This window comes from Gymnodraco acuticeps, unplaced genomic scaffold (assembly GCF_902827175.1).
Source record: "Gymnodraco acuticeps unplaced genomic scaffold, fGymAcu1.1, whole genome shotgun sequence".
Taxonomy (NCBI): domain Eukaryota; kingdom Metazoa; phylum Chordata; class Actinopteri; order Perciformes; family Bathydraconidae; genus Gymnodraco; species Gymnodraco acuticeps.
In genome coordinates, this window is record NW_022990475.1 from 659,113 (window position 1) to 678,776 (window position 19,664).

The 19,664-nt window shown below is 42.7% G+C and overlaps 1 protein-coding gene across 1 annotated transcript; it reads left to right on the forward strand.

Moving 5' to 3' along the window:
- The first annotated feature begins 1,874 nt into the window (after positions 1-1,874).
- On the forward strand, positions 1,875-19,568 carry LOC117552655 (kinesin-1 heavy chain-like). The gene is made up of 21 exons (XM_034226236.1): positions 1,875-2,252; positions 7,114-7,201; positions 7,392-7,465; positions 7,566-7,670; positions 8,411-8,459; positions 8,563-8,618; positions 8,703-8,790; positions 8,866-8,990; positions 9,358-9,462; positions 11,852-11,997; positions 12,215-12,363; positions 12,734-12,921; positions 13,032-13,100; positions 14,344-14,550; positions 14,899-15,042; positions 16,352-16,540; positions 17,793-17,910; positions 18,756-18,811; positions 18,895-19,004; positions 19,171-19,272; positions 19,366-19,568. The coding sequence occupies exons 1-21, from the start codon at positions 2,127-2,129 to the stop codon at positions 19,544-19,546; spliced, it is 2,475 nt and encodes an 824-aa protein (XP_034082127.1). The 5' UTR covers positions 1,875-2,126; the 3' UTR covers positions 19,547-19,568.
- Positions 19,569-19,664: the final 96 nt, after the last annotated feature.

Consider the following 19,664-nt stretch of genomic DNA (forward strand, 5'->3'; position numbering starts at 1 on the left):
ACACTCGAGCTGGTTTCTCCATACCTCCTTAACACCCCTGAAATCTATATTTACACAAGGCAATTGTCCAGAATGGCTTTTTTTCTCAAATGTTTGCACAAATTAGAAAGTTAGGGTGGGTTGGACAGTATCCGATAAATGTTATTTACTATTGTTAATTAACACCATGCATGCTTTTTTCCTTCCAAAGCAAAGCAGAATGTGTTAAAAACCAGCTCAAATGACAGAAAAGTCCTCCAGTTTATTCTACCAAATGTCTAAATGACACGCAGTAGACAATGTGGTCTTTGGGGACTTGTTGCTTCAGGACAACCACACAGACTTCCCAGTGAGCTCACACAGAAGCACCACACCCTCTCTCCCCATAGAACTGGTATTTGGATTAGCTAAGCACTCCAACGTGAAAAAAGATATCCCTCCCTCTGCTGTTTCAGGGAGTGGTCAGAATATGTGCTCAGCCATAGTGGTTTGTCGTGGCTTTTGCTCCATTATGGCATCTGTTGAATGAGGTCAGACATGATGCATTTGTATTTTAAGAGGAGGTGTCACAGCTGCGCCTCGCTCTCTCGAAGACAGCTGAGTCACAGCGTTCCTCTTTTGGGGATAACAATAGCACCAGTGTGCACCATGTTAATTCCTTGGCATGTTCCTTCAACTAGCTTGTATAACATGTCTTCCACTTTGTGGGAAATCTTACAAAACATTTAAATGTAAGAAGCATCTTTTTTTATTATGGCTGCACTCGCATATTTCCCTATAGTTCATAACATTTTTGACTTTCTGCAAAACAGTCGGATCTTGATGGAAAGTTAGATTAATTGGTTTAGAGCATAAAACCATGTAACAAAGCTGTTCATGCTTCATAGATTGATGGGCCTGCAAATGAGTTAAAAGGCATGACAAATTATTACAAGCACATTTCCTATATTTCATTCCTGAATTGAGTTTATTTGTTAGATGATTTGTTACTCTTGGGGTTGTCAGTAATATCAAAAATGAAACCAACAATCAAATATTGCTTTATGGCATTATTGAACTACCCAACAGTGTGTACAAAAGTAAAAATAGCTCCATTTTGACCAGGATTTCATGATTTTTACTCCCTGTATGCTACAGAAGAGTATTCAGGGAATATAGAGAATAAAGAGACATTTTGAGAATACATTTGAAATACTTTTTTCAAATGTTGAGAAAAATGTACTATAAAAACAATTACACCGTTAGTACCAAATACTGAAAGTTCGAGTCCTATATTCGAGAATTAAACTTTTTCTGTTCTTGAAATGCCAAACATATTCCTCATATTCTTTCCTTACACCTGCACTTTTTCTAAATTCAAATTGACATGGCTTGAGGTATACAGTGTGATGAGTAGCCTACAATAAAGGCCTATATATTATACCAAGGTATATACTGTATTTAACAGTGGTGGTGGAATGTAATAGGTACATTTACTCAAATTATGTAGGCTATTTAAGTGCAATGTTGACGTACTTGTACTATACGGTGTATTTCAAATTAACGCTACTTTTGGTACATTAAGTATATTTTGAGGCCAATACTTATATACTTTTACTCAAGTAAGATACTTGTAACAGAGTATTTTTTATAATTGAGTATTTCTACTTTTACTTAGCTAAGTAAAATATCTGAGTACTTCTTCCACCACTGATATTCAATGGAATCTTAAGTAAAGAGGTAAACATGACAGACCAAAATATAGTAAACTCTACATGTTATGCTTTGTCATTTGATAGTGCCTTCATCATTTTAATTGTTCATTTCCATAAATCATTTCCCCACAGAATTTGACAACCACAGCAACGCGGTGGGGAGGGGAGCGGGGTGACGTCACTGTGATCCACATCCACAGGGCGGCAGCAGGAGGGGCGAGGCGCTGATCCACCGGTGTCATGGCTTCCTAACAGGAGGGGGAAGCGATTCAGAGGAAAACAAGGATTTTTGTTCAACACCGGAGCACTTTATCACTCTTTTCAGAACCTAATATTGGGACAGAGGGGTTCGGCATCCCTTTTTTTTGACCCCCCCCTCCCCTACGGCCGCCCCTGGGATCCAGGACCCTCTTTAATTGTATCAGTGAATTTCCACTCGGTAAACCGTGGAAGATGGCCGACCCGGCGGAGTGCACCATCAAAGTGATGTGCCGCTTTAGGCCCCTGAACAGCTCCGAGGTGGTCAGAGGAGACAAGTACATTCCCAAGTTTCAAGGGGAAGACAATGTTATCATCTCGGTGAGTTGTGTAATTGAAGGATTGGAGCTATTTGACAGACAGAGCCCTCGGGCACAGTCAGCAGTAATAACGCCATTTTTGATTGTCTTGTAGCTACGGTAGTTAGCACATTAGCTTGTTAGCTAACGTTAGCTGACCTGTTCACCGTTGTTCGCCGCTGGCCCCCATCTGAGGCCAACAAGTCAGTCACTCCTAAACTCGTTGATAATTCGAGTCTCCAGCTCATGGATAGTCTGCATCAGCATTCAATGAAACATTTCAATGAGCAACGTCCAGTGGCTGTTTGTGTTTAAATGTCACTTTATTCAGTTGCCCTGTCACGGCTAGCGAGCTGTCATTCAACAAAGCCACTCACACAGGGGGAAATGTCGCCAGCAAACAAACCCTTCCCGCTATACTAACTGCACTATTATCATGCAATTCATTGATAAGTAGCCTTTCATATGTGACCATGAAGCTATTAATTATGAACGGATTGCGTCAGCATAAAGTCTAAGCCAGTTTTGATTTAGTAGTGGGCTAACAGTCTAGGCCAGCTGGGAGTTGACAGATTAGCCGGCCTTGGCTAGCTGGCTAGTTTTTAATACTGTTGCTTAATTATAGCTAGCATTAGCTAGCTGACCAGCTGGCTACATAAACAACTATTTTGTGTAGAACACCTTGAACTATTCTGTTATTGATTATAACAATGGTCAAATTGGTAGCCTCCAAATAATGTCATTGGCAGTGGAAAAGTCAATTGAAATGCAGGCGTGTTCCGTTAGCCTCAAGTGACTAGACACGTTATAGTTAATAACCTAACAAGTTACACATTCAAACTTAGTAACTGTGCGTAACTTCTGTTTACCCTTTTTAATAAGAACATTTAGTTTGGGATCACACAAGTGTTTTTTCATTGGTCTAATTAGCCCTCTAGTCATACAGAACCAGCACTTGATCAGGATATTGACATGGGCACGATCTCCCCTCAGCAGACGGAAATGCCTTTAATGAGTCAGTGCCATGTTACCCCCACGTTACTGAATCAACCAGGAAATTGGCCTGAGGGTCAGTTTGCAAATGATGTGCACTTGATGCTTTGTCATCATTAGCCTATACATATATAGTATGTCTTAAAGAGGCAATATTTGCACAACCTGTGTTCATGCTATTGCTTGCATGTAGTCTATTGTGTGGCACCAAAAGAAAAAGGTATGTCTTTTGACATGCAGGCTGTAGTAATTAAGAAGCATAAAAGCCAGGCTGATATCTCAAGTTCGTACATGCTATACATGTAAAAGCCTACAGCGTATCATTTGAAAACAATCTTGGTTAAACATTATGTATCCTTAGCGACATATTCTCGTTGTGTTTTTGGACTTTGTGTCTTTTCTTACCTGTACTTAAAACTAGTTTACAAGGCAATAGAAACTGATCTTGAATTGCATTCATAAAGTTGCAAGTTTCAGCTGAGCCCTTTGAAGTTTAAACTGCTCATTTAGTTTAGAATAAAACGGTACTATTCCTTTTCTGTCATGCAAAAAAGAAAGGACCGTGGAAGATGTGGTGACTTCTTGAATAGTTGTACTGACACTGACTTAAGGCCTTTAACTAAAAGCATGTGTACTGTCAGTGCCCCTCAAGCGTGATGTGGCCCAGCCCAGTTCAGAGTGCCAGCCATAGTGGCAAATACCAGTTCACATTGTGAAGGACGCAAGTGTTGCATCTGCTTGGAGAACTACAACACTTCCAGTGCCCATAGGCAGCAGCACAGGCCTACTGGCTAATCCCCTTGTGTTTTCTCTCCTGGTAACCAGCTGTTCGGCCAATCAGAGCAGGCAGTTGGCCGTGTGCTGGCGATCTCTCCGTGTGGGGAGGGTAATTATTATGATGGTGTATTTTGTTTTGCAGATGCTCATATCCAGGTTTACTGACACACTTAGCTTATATGTGTATCCGCTTTGAAGCAAATTAGGGCGTGGGCCCTGTGTTGGTGCTCAGCCAGAGGAACAACTGACCACACTCGCGTTGTAAAGACGTCTAACAAGCAGCTCCACCATTGAAGGCCTTGGCTTTGGTTCTCACAGATATTATAAAGGTATTCCCTAGAGCAGAGATTTTGTTCTCAAAGAGGACATTATTGCAGTATGCTTTTACTCAGCTGTGGCTCGCTTAAAAGGTCCCGCCAGCCTTTTGCCGAAAAGGGAGGCAGACAAAGTTTCCAGATGAGGCGTTAAGGGTGGCTCGGTTTGCCAGTGTAGCGTGCACTAGGTGAATTATTAATGTATCCATTACTTCCGTGTCAGTTTTGCACACACAAGATCAGTTTATTCCCTCGTGATTTGCTGTCACATTATTTGCATACAGAAGCCTTTGATGGCCTGAGAACACAGATCGGTTACTTCTAGTGCAAAGGTGGAGTTGCGTGAGGGCTAAAAAGGATTGGAGAGAAAAGGAAAAGTGCTCCTAATGCATTTCAAAAGGTAAATAACAGGAGAACTGGCACCTGTTTTTTTCCTGCAGACTCTGTACCAGGAAATAAGGCTCCCAACAAACCCAATTTGATAGCCTAGCACTACAAACCCAATAGATTTCATGCATCATACAATACGCTTCAAGTGGATGCTGCAGAATAACCTTTCACTCTGTGCTACTGTCTTTCCTGAGTGTCTTAGCCTGGGCACGCATCATAACAAAGCCCTCAGGAAACAGTAATGTGACAGAATACTTATTCATTTTTTAACAATGCTTTTCACTGTAATTACACTTTTGAGCAGGTGACCCCATTAGACAGAAGTGTAGGTAACGAGGCCAGTAGCAGCAGTTACACTGAGCACTTTAAACTGGGGCTGCTCTATTGTTTGCTGGGAAGAGACCAAGGGGTAGACCTAGGACCAGGTGGAGGGGTTATATCTCTTCGCTGGCCTGGGAGCGCCTTGGGATCCCCCAGTCAGAGCTGGTTGATGTCGCCAGGGAAAAGAAAGTTTGGGGCTCTCTGCTGGAACTGCTACCCCCGCGACCCGACCACGGATAAGCGGGAGAAGATGGATGGATGGATGGATGCTCTATTGTTTGCCGAAAGCGTCTAGCAGGCCCGATAGTGGCTCCCTGCTCTTGAACTGGGCGGGTTGATGGCCACAATATGGCTAGCTGGACTGAATTATCAACGTCTTAAGATGCTACTGCTCAGTGTTGCACCGAGTTGTGCATTGGATGTGACCGTCTGTCAGGAGGGATTACAAACCGGAGTTCAAATGAAGGACATCTTAGCTGTTGCAGTTTTACACATTATAGTACTGGGAAAGGAGCCTATAGCTTGTGTGCCAGACAGTGACATGCTTGTGGCTTAACCTTGAGCTATGAATGTGTTGTCCTAAACAAGTCAGCCCTAACCAGGTGTTCGTCGACATTCTCAGCCTACTCCTGCTGTTATTGGCTTTAAATGGTTACTTTTGTATTTTTTAACCTCGACCCTGAATCCCCGAGGTTTAAGTGACTTATGGGGAAAACCATTTTAAAAATGTGTCCATGTCCATGAAGGAGAACGCTACAGCCGCTCACGGGCTGCTATCCTGTCAGGATGCATGTTTTTGTCACTGAAAGGCTCAGATTGTTAGAAAAGTTTCTGAACCTACGGGGAAATAAAACCGATTATCTTCACCTTTTGCTTGATCTAACCAGTTTGTTATTGTGTCCAACCAAGTCTTGCTCTAAGGGAAGAGAAGCTAAACATTGCCTCCATTAGTTCTCAAGACGCAAAATAACTTAGTCTGCTACTTAGAAAATAGTGTCCAGGTTTAAAAACACCAAAAATACCATTTGAATATTGAATGAATTACTAGTCTACTTCTTCTAAAGCATGTCATGTGTGGAACCTAGGGTATCAAATGCAAATGGTGCTGTTCTCTTAACCCCACCCACCATGCTGCAGACGAGATGAGTCACCCGGGACTTCAAACGTCTAAAGACAGCGTGCCATCTCAGTGGAACCTCAGATCCGCTTGTAGCATCAGTTTTATTACCCTGCCTTCTTGAATCCAGCTATCGATTGCCATCTCCCTTGAGTTGTGCTTTGAACTGTTGTAGCCCACAGGATATCACAACCTGTGTGGTTGTTTGAAGTATGCTGGCTTTTAAGCTCAGTTTTCTTCATTAAAAATGCCTTGGCGAGTCCGGAGAGGATTTCAAATGGGACCGAAGAAGTTGTATGAGGACAGATAACTTTCAAAGGTCAACTAGCAGAGCGCGATTTAGATTGAGCTCATCTGTGACAGCGTGTTCACCTTTCTTTTGTTTCTATTAGAAAAACATGTCAGACAAAGATTCTTATCAGGGGAACGAGAGCGCGGCTAAATAAACACATATTGTATACTGCCAAACCGACAGCAGTGTTTCCCACAGATCTATCCTATTTTTGTTTTATTTTATATTTCCTTGAAACCGTTCTGTTCATTTTTCAGTTCTTAGAATGAGAAAATTATCCATGCTTTTAATTTGTCAATTATTTAATTCCCAAAGTCAATATGGCTGTATAGACTATTCATTCATTGAGTTGGGGGTAAACATGCTCTGCTTTGATATTATAGGTAACATGTTTTCAAAGTACACTTAACTTTGGGGGGAAACATGTGAAGGGTCAGTAGGGGCTGCATGCGTACGCCTTTTCTTCTTTGTAATGCCATTAAACACTAAACACTTGCTGTTGTCCAAAAGATTTCTGACCAGATCGGACGCTTGGTGTCAACAAAATGAATCGATGTTGTGATGTCAGTTGGTTAAAGAAAGTAGCGTACGCACATCTGTTTAGAAAACATGTTAGTCTCGCGAGGCTTCACAGACTGAGTTGTTGTTTTGCGTCTCACTCTTCTTCTCTTCGTTCCAGAGCAAACCGTACATGTTCGACAGAGTGTTTCAGTCGAATACGACACAGGAACAAGTGTACAACGCCTGCGCCCAGAAGATTGTAAAAGGTAAGGTCAAGCATTAAGCGTCTTTGAGCACCTGTAAAAGCGCCAACGAATTAAATCTATTATTATTATTAAGGTCTCTCTTTTGCTTTCATTAGAAGGTTTATTATTGAGAGGCATGTACACGGCTAATAATAGCAATCAGGCTTTCTTTTCTTTTTATCTTGACATGAACACAAACCTTGTCTTGTAGATGTTTTGGAGGGATACAATGGAACGATTTTTGCATACGGGCAGACATCATCTGGAAAAACACACACCATGGAGGTAACAAGGACTTCTGATAACCTTTTAATGTTTGAACGCATCTTGTGATATAATGAAAGCTTCACTTCTCATCATTGCATGCCATGCTCTCTGTCTGCAGGGGAACCTCCATGACACAGATGGAATGGGCATCATCCCCCGGATAGTTCAAGACATCTTCAACTACATCTATTCCATGGATGAAAACTTGGAATTTCATATCAAAGTAAGTAGACGGATTAAAAGGGACATTTGTAACCCACTTTAGATAATCAGCTATTTATTTCTGACTAACATGATTAGTAGCAACAAGCGACATACTTCCTGTTTAGCCGTTTGCTATTACGAAGCATTTTTCTGTAGGAGTTACTTGGTGTTGCTGTATCATATTGTCTGACTCATTATCAAAAGACATTGACACATTTATTTCTAAGCCTTTTGGGTTTTCCCTTATTCTTATTAATTAAGAAGTAATGGCATCTTTGTCTGAACCACACCTGTTTCTTTCCATGCTGTTGTTTCATTATATCAGTTAAAGGTGGGGTAGGTAGTTCACTTCAGAAACACTTGTTATATTCCATGGAATGCTCTTAACATCCCGATAGCAATGAATACATTAAATGCTTTGACAATAAATACATAAATAAAGTCATCTGTGGAAGCCGTGGCGCCGGCCCGGCTAAAGTAACTGGACGGCCTACCTGCCTGTCAGCCTTCCATCTGGGCACAAACTTATCTCGTGCCCTCATTGGTCATGTGCGCGTTTGTGTGTGTTGGAGGAGGGGCTCTGTGAGGAAGTCTGAAGGAAGAGGCTGATTGTTTTCGGCTGCATACTTTCAAATTCTAGCGCACTCGAGCTGCTTTCTCCAAAATGACCTACCCTACCTTTAACATCACAACCCCCTTGTTTGTGTTCTGTTGTGTCAGCGGGATCGCCAAATAATAAGGCTCTTTCTTTGTCAACAGGTTTCATATTTTGAAATTTACCTAGACAAGATCCGGGACCTGTTGGACGGTAAGTGACTATAATAAACATTATACAGTCTATACATGGGCAGTGGTACACCCTCAGAATGAATGTTGCCGAGTGAATAAACCAAATTTCTCCTCATCTACAGTTTCAAAGACCAATTTGTCAGTCCATGAAGACAAAAACAAAGTACCGTATGTCAAGGTGAGACCGAACTCATGTCAAATATCCAGAAAAAGGTGTTTGTTTGGCCGATCATCTCACCTCATACTCTGCTTTCCTTTAAAGGGCTGCACTGAGAGATTTGTCTGCAGCCCAGAGGAAGTCATGGAAACAATTGATGAAGGCAAATCGAACAGACATGTAGCAGTCACAAGTAAGACCCCATCATATACTCTGAATAGGCTGCAGGTTTTCCGATGCTGATGCAAGGTAATCATTTGTCCCGTAGACATGAACGAGCACAGCTCCAGGAGTCACAGCATCTTCCAGATAAACGTCAAACAGGAAAACACTCAGACGGAGCACAAGCTCAGCGGCAAACTCTACCTGGTGGATCTGGCTGGGAGTGAAAAGGTAATGCTACAAAGAGTCAGAGCATTGTGAAACAAGATGATCCCTGTTTCTCGAGGTCTTTCGTTAGATATGATATCAAAGCAGGAAAGATCCATATTTTAGAAGCTGAAAAAAGCATTTTCTGGCATTTTTGCCCAAAAATGACTGAACGAATAATAGATTATAAAGAATGTGGCAATGATTTCTCTATCAAGTGACGGATAATTGCGTCTCTGGACACAAAATAGTGTAAAAGTAAAACTCATTGTGGATCAGGTAAACCTACACCACTGACTGTTTGGTAATCTGCATTTTAGTTTGACCCCATTTTCCGCCTGAACAAAAAACAGCATGGCACCTTGTTGACGTTATTGTTTGTGATGTTCAGGTCAGTAAAACCGGAGCCGAGGGAGCTCTGCTGGACGAAGCTAAGAACATCAACAAGTCTCTGTCGTCTCTGGGAAACGTCATCTCTGCCCTCGCTGAAGGAACGGTCAGTGACACAGCTTTAACTCTCCAGGGGGTCCGCGGGGTCTTAAAGTATTAAAAGTTGATCAATCAATTTAGCGAAAATGAAGGCTAAAAGTATTAAAAGGCATTTCCCAAGGTATTACATTCAGTAGCTTGTTTTCAATAAGTATATAAATTGTCCAAAGAGGTTGTATTCTACAGTCTGCCTGAATGTAATCATGGCGTAGGTGTGTCGTGTGATTATGTGTAGTTTATTGATGGCATCCCGTTGGATGTGTCATCTGAACAGGACATCGCACGCTCACTGCTTGATAGCGCGCGAAGGTCCGTTTACACCGGTTGTTAAACAACATCGTTATGGGGAAATGCAAGTCTGCGTCCAAATGGTTGGAAGATAAGGAGGAAGGACAATCAATACTGTATATAGTCAATGTGAGGTCAAGTGTGATGAGGTCTTAAAATGTATGGAAAGGGTCTTAAACAAGGTATTACATCTGACCTCAGGGTTCCTGCTCTCTTTATTCTTGCTTTCTTAAATCTGTTGGAACATTAAATGGATCCATACAGTTGTGTTCAGAACTTTTGCATTGTAAGTAAATATGAATGATCTAAATGTATTTACCAATTTAGTTATTGTTGCACAGTCTTGTCAGTAAAGCTTTATTATTTCCTTTTAAAGCATTACGAGCAAACATGTATTTGTTCTATCCTGTAGCTTATTCAGAAGCACCACAAAGATCTGTTATAGCCTCAGGTGATGATTTGTTGACGTAGCATACAGAAGGGAAGCCTTTTACCATCCCTGAGCTAGGTGTCTTTCATTCGTCTCACTGTGAAAGTACTATTCTCCACCATCTACAGGACCTTTGTGTCTCAAAAGTCACTTCAGCAGATAGAGGCTTTCCTTCGAGCAATGTTTTTGTTTGGAGGCTTCCTAGTGATTTCACGCTCTTCACTTTAATCAACAATATGTTTGTTCTCGCGGCCCGCCCCCCCGCTCTGTAAACAACCTGAGGGCGGCAGCCTCGGATGTATTTATGATGATGTGAAACAAATGAGCTACTGTGCACAGAGACGTCTCACTCCTGACTGAACATCCTGTTTCTATCACTTCTCCTATAATATTTCAAGTTAGCCTTTAACTACAGATTACAGATTGCATCATTGTGGAACCGAGCTACAGGATCTTGCTAAATACTTGTTTTTAAGGTTTTCCTCCATGGTTTATTTTTGACCTGCAGGTTTTACAAATTGCAAATGTTAAGTATTTGTTACTTTGCTAAAAAGCTTTGACACTTTCTGTGTGTGTGGCTGCCGCTGATCGCATGTCATAAAACAGTCATGCGCACATTAAAGGGGACCTATCATGCAAAATGCACTTTTTGATGTCTTTTATATATAAACATGTGTCCCCGGTGCGTCAGAACTCACGCAGCGTCAGAAAATAAAACCCTCTCTCTTTTCCTCCGTACCCAAATCTCTCAAAACGGGGGAACAACGAGCGGATACAGATTTGCTGCCGATATGACGTAATTTCGGATGGTGGACCAACAGAGAGTTGCCATCAGAAACAATGCCTGACGTGTTTTGGACGTAATCTCGTCTTTGTTTACATTAGCAAGCCCCGCTAACACTCAGAGCTAACTGGAGAGCACATGTGTTTAAAAAGCAGGAAATAATCCTTGATGTGGTTTAGAACATGATGGCGTTTTATCACAGCAGAATTTTACTTTATCTCCCGTAGAATTCTAATCAGGCATTAGCTCCGCCTCCTTTTTTTTCTTTCTTCAAGCTAAGGACCCAAAATCCGCGTTTCTCTAACAGGGCTGGAATAGAGAGATATGAGGGATGTCTAAAATGCATGATCCGTTTGTATTTTGAGAAAAACACACCATATTTATTATATATATATTATATATTTGTATATATCTGAGATCATGTATGCCTAAAAATAGTGTGATAGGTGCACTTTAAATAATTAAATAACACTTCCAGTCGATTTGTGCATGTCTACATCTAACTGCAATATAGTTTTACTGAACTCATGAGAAGTGTTCCTGAAGCCATCACATCCTGTTTGCTCAGTGCTGCTGAAATCACACGCTTCTCCTTCAGTTTAAGAACTGCAGTAGCAATCGTTTGTGTTTTATCTTAACAAAGAGGATACAATACGTATGCTTTGTTTTATTCCTCTGTCACTCTGGGGTTTGTCATATTGGGTTTTATTGTCAAACATCCGTATTCAAAGATAGCCAGTGAGACGAGGCGTCCTGAAAGTATATCTCGGTCTAACGTCACCTCGATGATCCAATATCTTTGTAACAACAGATTTTTTATCTTTTCTATGTTTCATTACAGTCCGTTAATATTTGCTCTGCTCATCATGTATATGCATTTTTCATGTGTGCCAGGCCTACATCCCCTACCGAGACAGTAAGATGACCCGTATCCTGCAGGACTCGCTGGGGGGTAACTGTCGAACCACCATCGTCATCTGCTGCTCGCCTTCCTCCTATAACGAGAGCGAAAGCAAATCCACCCTCATGTTCGGACAAAGGTTGGTAGGCCTGTGGAACAAAAAAACCACAGTGCTGTCATTTCTTCAGTGTGAAATATAAATCCATTTAAATTGAGATACAGAGTTTTCTATTGAAGGTGTAGAAAAGTTATAGAAAGCCATTTAAGGAGAAGTAATTGTCATTATACAGCAAAGGGTTGCAAGGTGCATTAAATGTCTCTTTAGTGAAATATAACCATTTTCTTTCTACATCCAGAGCAAAGACCATCAAGAACACCGTCACGGTAAACGTGGAGCTGACAGCCGAGCAGTGGAAGCAGAAATATGAGAGGGAGAAGGTGAAGAACACGACCCTGAGGAGCACCGTCACCTGGCTGGAGAATGAGCTCAACCGCTGGAGGAATGGTGAGGAAGTTCCCTCCGTCTTTCGGCATCCTTTCATCCAGGCCTCTCCACAGATTCTTCAGAAACAACGCTGTACAACTTCTCACGTTCGATCTAGATCCTTTTGCCATTGTTGTTCTGTGGGTTGCCGATGTTGTTGTTCCAGTGATAAAGGATTTGTTCCTAGCCTTCTACTATAAGAAACAAATCAGTACACTTCTTTGTAAGACCTAGATGTTATGATAGATATTTATGTTGTGGCCACATCCTTTAAAGGGCTGCTTTTGGTCTACAGTGCATAAAGGACAACTTACACTATGTGCCGATTTGATAGTAAAAAATAAAGCTTTTAACGCAGTCATATTTAACCATACTTGTTCTCTCATTTCAGGTGAAAGTGTGCCAGTGGAGGAGCAGTTTGACAAGGAGAAGGCCAACGCCGAGGTGAAGGCTCTGGACAACATCATCACCGAGAAGGAGGTGTCCACGCCCAACGTGCCGGGTGCCCGCCTCACCGACGTGGAGAAGGACAAGTGTCCGGCTGAGGTGGCCAAGCTCTACAAACAGCTGGACGATAAGGTGAGTGGACAGCATGTTGGTACCGGAGGAGAATGAATGTGGATTTGTAGACGTAGAACATAATGTTTACATACACTATGCTAATGTCTTTGTGTCTGTGCTCTCTTCAGGACGAGGAGATCAACCAGCAGAGCCAGCTGGCGGAGAAGTTGAAGCAGCAGATGCTGGACCAGGATGAGGTGAGTTCTGCAGCTCGGCAGGTGCAGAGGGAACTCCTGATCTTTAAAGTTGAAACAAGGAACTATCACAGCTGTAGAGTTATATTTATTTTTTTCTCCAGTCCTGTTGTTTTGAGTAGGGCTAAAACCTGTTTTCTTTATTTTAAAGAAAGTAGTGAAACCATTTGTAAAGATCTTTTAGGCCAGTTTTTATTATAGAGATTTTATTATAGAGGGTATGACCGGATAGGAACCACAGTCCGGATTCAAACCTGCATTCGCTGTAGTGCAGACTTAATGGCCGCTTTCACACCAAGTACTTTGCCGCACTTAGTTCCCAGCACTTAGTTCCCAGCACTTTCCCACACTTAGTTCCCAACACTTAGTTCCCAGCACTTAGTTCCCAGCACTTAGTTCTAAAGAGCAGATCATGTTCACACCGGAATAAGTTCCCTGAGGGAAGATTACGCAAATGAAGCCGCTGAGGTCACTTGTTCTTCTTCTGCTTTGGGTTTACTGGCAGGCCGCAAACCACTTCACGGCGTATACTGCCGCCCAAAGTCCCCAGCCGGAAGTCCCCGGAGTTGGGGACTGGCTTCAGTAGAAGCTGCTGGGACTCCCAGCAGCTTCTACTGAAGCCTTCCGAGTAAATCGCCAGAACGCCGACACCTCCTCATCTCCACCGCTCCCATGTTTTCTTTTGTGTTGCCATAAGTTAGTCTCTCTGCGTTGGTGCGCGGGGCTAATGCTAATGCTAATAATGCTAATGCCAGCAAATAAAATGGCGGCTTCACAAAACTCTTCTGAGTTTTACGGGGCGTGGTTTGCAATCCGCCCAGCCAATCAGAAATTGGAACTTGTTTCTCCCCAGGAAGGTACCACCTCTCTAGCAGGCACTGAACAGGGGGTTAAAGTTCTCATGAACTAAGTTCTCTTTTTGGTGTGAACGCAAAATCCCAGGAACTATCGGAACTAAAATGGAAAAGTACTCCGGTGTGAAAGCGCCTAATGTGTTGCTTACATCATCATTTCACTACTACAATACAGAACTGTAATAAAATCCTTGTCATTTTGAAAAAACATCTGAAAGAATCTAAATAAAAATGCAAACAAAGCCCAGCAACGACTAAATCTTGAGGATTTAATAACTTGTCAAAATCAAAACGCTAACTCATAAATAATGTAACAAACACAGAATAGTTCCAGCAGACCTAATGCATTTGAAAACAAGAAACAAAACTCCACTTGTCTCTCCTGTTTGCAGCTTCTAGGCTCCTCCCGCCGAGATCACGAGAACCTCCAGGCGGAGCTGAACCGTCTGCAGGCGGAGAACGAGGCGTCGAAGGACGAGGTGAAGGAGGTGCTGCAGGCGCTGGAGGAGCTGGCCGTCAACTACGACCAGAAGAGTCAGGAGGTGGAGGACAGGACCAAGGAGTTTGAGGCCATCAGCGAGGAGCTCAGCCAGAAATCGGTGAGCTGGGGACAGATATCAACATGCCTACAGTCACTGCGACTCCTTTGCTCTGTTAATATTCAACACATGCACTATCGTTAAAGGTGTACAGCCTGCAGACACACAGGTTTGCATGCACTCATATGTCGCTGCTTGGTGTTTGAATCATGAGCCTTGGGTTCATTATGGTATGTTTATTTAGGAGGAAAATGAATTGATCACAAATAAGGCTGCAAGTTAGGATTGACACGGGACAGGGAACAACTGCACTGCTCTCTGCTCACACAATGTTTTCTTTTTGTATTGCTCCCCCATTGAAAACATCCGAACACACTGAGATAACGAATGAACACTCTCTCCCTGCAGTCCGTCCTGTCGTCTCTGGACTCTGAGCTGCAGAAGCTGAAGGAGATGTCCAACCACCAGAAGAAGAGGGTGACTGAGATGATGTCCTCACTGCTCAAAGACCTCGCCGAGATTGGCATCGCGGTGGGCAGCAATGACATCAAGGTACTGAGAAGCCTTGTGCACCTTACCAACAGAAGAAACACTAGCTTCTAGTCATATGGAGAAAGAATAACAAGTTGTTTTCTTAGATTAAAAGATAGTTGTTTCGTGGATGTTGCAGTGATTAGAAATAAATGAAGGCTCAGCGACTAACATCAGTGGTAGAAGAAGTAATACTTTCGGTTTGTTTTTTAGTAGAAGTAGTAATACCACAGTGTAGAAATACTCTGTTAAAGGTCTCCTATCATGCAAAATGCACTTTGTGATGTCTTTTATACATAAAGGTGTGTCAGGGAACTCACGCAGCATCAGAAAGTAAAACCCTCTCTCTTTTCCTCCGTACCCAAATCTCTAAAAACGGGGAACAACGGAGCTGATCCAGATTTACGTCCGATATGACGTAATATCTGAAATGTGGACTCACGGCCCAATCAGAAACGTTGCTATCAGAAACAATGCCCGACTGTTTTGGACGTAATATGGTCGGTGTTGACATTAGCATCGCTAACACTCAGAGCTAACCTGTACTGGAGAGCATGTGTGTGAAGAAGCAGGAAGTAAAAAGGAACTCACCTTGTGGTATAACCGGCAAGAGAGAAAGCCTTTGAGCTCCAGACTGTTTCAGATCCTTGATAATCCATGATATGGCGTTTCATCACGGCAGCATTTAGTTTAGACAGTAGCTGCCGGGTCCCGCATGAGCTCAGACCCCTCCTTAAAAATAAAAGCTTTATACCCCGAATCAGCACTTTAGTAACAGGAAGTGAAATAGAGGGATATGAGGCGGCTAGAATGATCTGTTTGGTATTTTGAGCAAAACACTTCATATATTTGTATATATCTGAGACCTATGCTATTGCCTAAAAATAGCACGATAGGTGACCTTTAAAAGTAAAGTCCTGAATAAAAAGTACAAATGTATTAGCTTCTAAATACACTTTAAGTACTCATTGTGCAGAAAGACAATTTTTCTGAATGATATGCATTATATCACAGGATTATAATGGGAGATTAGAGATTATGAAGTTGACTCCGATGACGCCAGGTGTCTTAATTCAAAATGTTTGTGTATTCATTGTTTATTAATTGTATGAACATGCAAAGTGACTAAAGTGTTCAGATAACTGTTATCTGTTATAAAGAAATAATCTAGTAAATTACCTGAATGTTTTCTTGAGTAAATGCACTTAGTAACTTTCTACCACTGTTTACCATGTTTCACATTTTGTACAACCAGTACAGTCCATCTGTTTCTTTTGTTTCTACATCTGCTCCTCCATGCCTCTTTAACGTTCGCCCTCTGCTCTTCCAGCAACACGAGGGCAGCGGCCTGATAGACGAGGAGTTCACTGTGGCCCGTCTCTACATCAGCAAGATGAAGACAGAGGTGAAGACCATGGTGAAGCGCTGCAAGCAGCTGGAGGGAACCCAGTCGGAGAGCAACAAGAAGATGGACGAGAACGAGAACGAGCTGGCCGCCTGCCAGCTGCGCATCTCCCAGGTACGGAGAAACCACCCAGTAACGATGTCGCAAACTGAGAGCATACACCTTATGTCCATTTGTGTATAAAGTGGTGGAGGAATGAGCCTTAGGCCTCAGCCACACGAGAACGCTAACGGTCGTATCCGCTACAGTTCTCTATCATATAGACGGTTCGGCCACACGAGGCCGACAGGGAAACGCAGATAACGATAACGGGTCCCAAGGTGGGTAGATCTGCGGACGGAACGCTCTGGGGGCCAAACGGCTCCGTGTCTACGCCCTATACGATCATTTCCTGATAACGATGGCGCAATAGCCCCGCCTCTCCCCGCCTCTCCTGCTCACCCCCGTGTCACCCGCGTCATTGCTGATGTGTTTCGCCAACAACAACAACAGTTTACCGAGTGTTTCGAGCCAGGTCTCTCGCAGGACAGTGCCTCCAGCAGGAGCCTCCAGCAGACCCCCCCGCACTGCAGAGTTTCCGTTAGCCGAAATCTAAAATTCTCCGGTCAAAATTTCGCTTATTGTTTAGGTGTCCTTTGAACTAGCTAGATCTGATCGATATGGACATAAACGCGAGTGAAGTCTAATCGGACAGGAGAGAGCGATCAGAGATCAGCTGCTGCCTCTCCCCACCTCTGCTGCTAAATCCACAGCGGAGAATAAACAGAAGGGCAGCCGTGGAAACCATGCTCGGAAGTCTTCTTCGCTGCTTTTGGTGTATTTTGTGGCAGAAGTACAGCGCCACTTACAGGCCCGGCATATGTACTACAGCGTCTCCAGCGGGTCGAGCGGTCTCGTGCGGACGGACACGTTTCTGGTGCCGATTGCATGTGATCGGAAGACTTTTTTGATAACGATTTCTGTTCGTTTGCGTTACCGTTCTCGGGTGGCTCCAGCCTTAAATCCAGACATTAGTTAGCATTTTAGCACGTCTGAGCTCCCTCGTCTTGAAGTCAATGGTTTTTTAATTCGTTTAAGATTCTCTAAATAAGGTCTGTGGTTAATACAAGCTCACAAGATTTTCACATTTTATTCTTCAACATAAAATACCTCAGTAAACTTGTGAATGTCCGAAGCTTCTATGAGTCATTAAAAACAGCATGTGCTAACAAATGGCTAAATGAGACTACTTAACATTAGCGGTCTTTAGCTTAGCGGTGATTTACACGTCATCCCTGGACCTCTCTCTCTGGCAAAGGATAATCTCACATTTGAATCCTCATAAATATTGTATGTATAAACATCTGTGTTCTCGCTCTGTCTCCAGCACGAGGCTAAGATCAAGTCCCTGACTGAGTACCTGCAGAACGTGGAGCAGAAGAAGCGGCAGCTGGAGGAGAACGTGGACTCTCTCAACGAGGAACTTGTCAAGAGCAGCGCTCAGGGTAAGGACATGGGAAGAGATGAAGCACCGGCACTCGATGAAAGACTTTTACCTTTGCATTCAAAGTGAAGTAGTCTCAGGAACTCTTAACAAAGCTTGTAGATTTGAAAAGGTGCTCGTTTGGGTTCTAAGACGTGATTCTGAGTACAAATGGCTTCAAACATGCTTTTTGTTCCAGTTGTTGATTTCTGGTAATGAAAGATTTAGCTCAAATCTAAATCCGCTGCTTTGAGCGTGTTGGGGTTTCTGAAGTGACAAGCCCTAACTTACTTCTCTATTGTTAGTTTAGTGGATGCTAACATCGCTGTGTGCTTAGATGGATAGATCTTTAATTTAGTCATTGTACAATAAGCTCAAGGTGCCAACACGCAACAACAAGACACTATAGAAACAATAAATGGGACTTAAAATGTGAACAATCCACATTGTTCATTACATATCACATTACATGTCACTTGTTAGTCGCTTTTATCCAAAGCGACTTACATACTCAATACTACGGAGCCCCCTAGGGCAGTGTTTTTCAAAGTGGGGGCCCCGACCCCCGGGGGTATCAACTGATAATTATTTTTTTAGTAACTATTTGTATTTAAACATTGTAGCTTTATATATTTTAAGTGCATATGATGACCCTGATTATTATTGCTACTATCTCTGCTTTATCGCTGTGTTTATGGATGTGTTCTTATTTATGTTATGTATTGCATTGAGAGATGCCAACTGAATTTCGTTGCACTGATGTGTGATGACAATAAAGATATATTCTATTCTATTCTAAAATAGACATGATGGGGAATATGTACATAAATAAATATCATCTGATTGTTTCCTGTGTTTGCTTTACAGAGAAAGTTCATGCTATGGAGAAAGAGAATGAGATCCAGACTGCCAATGAAGTCAAGGTACGTTCCTCAGCCACGTTAAACAGTGGACCCCACAAGACTAAACAAATAGTCTTTGTAACTCTTGAATCTGTCGTGCTCAGGAAGCGGTGGATAAGCAGATCCACTCCCACCGTGACGCTCACCAGAAGCAGATCAGCAGCCTGAGAGATGAGCTGGACCACAAGGAGAAACTCATCACCGAGCTGCAGGAGTAAGACTCATGTTCAAACAGACACTATTACTTAAAGCTTTTAGTCACGGTAGTTTGATATTTGAGGTAGCAAACACTTTGAGCTTTTCATGAACGTTTAGCCGTTAAAGAAATCTAACTGTTTCCACCAAGATGGAGTCAATGTGTTAACTTGTTTTGTTTTCAGTCTGAACCAGAAGATCATGCTGGAGCAGGAGAGGCTCAGAGTGGACCACGAGAAACTCAAATCCACCGACCAGGAGAAGAGCCGCAAGCTGCACGAGCTCACGTGCGTCTCACACACTTCGATGACCTGAGGCAATAGATGTGCAGCCGTAAATGTATTTCTTTGGATGGTGAATGTTGTGTTTGTGTTGCTCAGGGTGATGCAGGACAGACGGGAGCAGGCCAGGCAGGACCTGAAGGGTCTGGAGGAGACGGTGGTGAGTGATCAGACAGGATGGTTTAGATGCACTTATTGTGACACATCGGATAGTAGGGTTTTGTCTAGGGATGCTCCGATCCGATGGAGTGGGCGGGGCCTATGGCGGTCCTCCATTTAAAGTGATGTTTAAAACTCAGTTAATGCTCGTTCCCTGGAGCTTCCACAACAACAACAACAACAACAACATCATTATTACTTTCAAATGAAGTACATTATTCAAGTTTACGTGAGCTTTG

What these genes read in the sequence shown, in the direction of transcription:
- LOC117552655 (XM_034226236.1), top strand. Translation starts at nt 2,127, where the DNA reads ATGGCCGACCCGGCGGAGTGCACCATCAAAGTGATGTGCCGCTTTAGG. An exon ending in ATCTGGCTGGGAGTGAAAAG is followed by an intron (nt 8,991 to 9,357) that starts GTAATGCTACAA and finishes TGTGATGTTCAG; the next exon opens with GTCAGTAAAACCGGAGCCGA. An exon ending in CGCAAGCTGCACGAGCTCAC is followed by an intron (nt 19,273 to 19,365) that starts GTGCGTCTCACA and finishes TGTGTTGCTCAG; the next exon opens with GGTGATGCAGGACAGACGGG.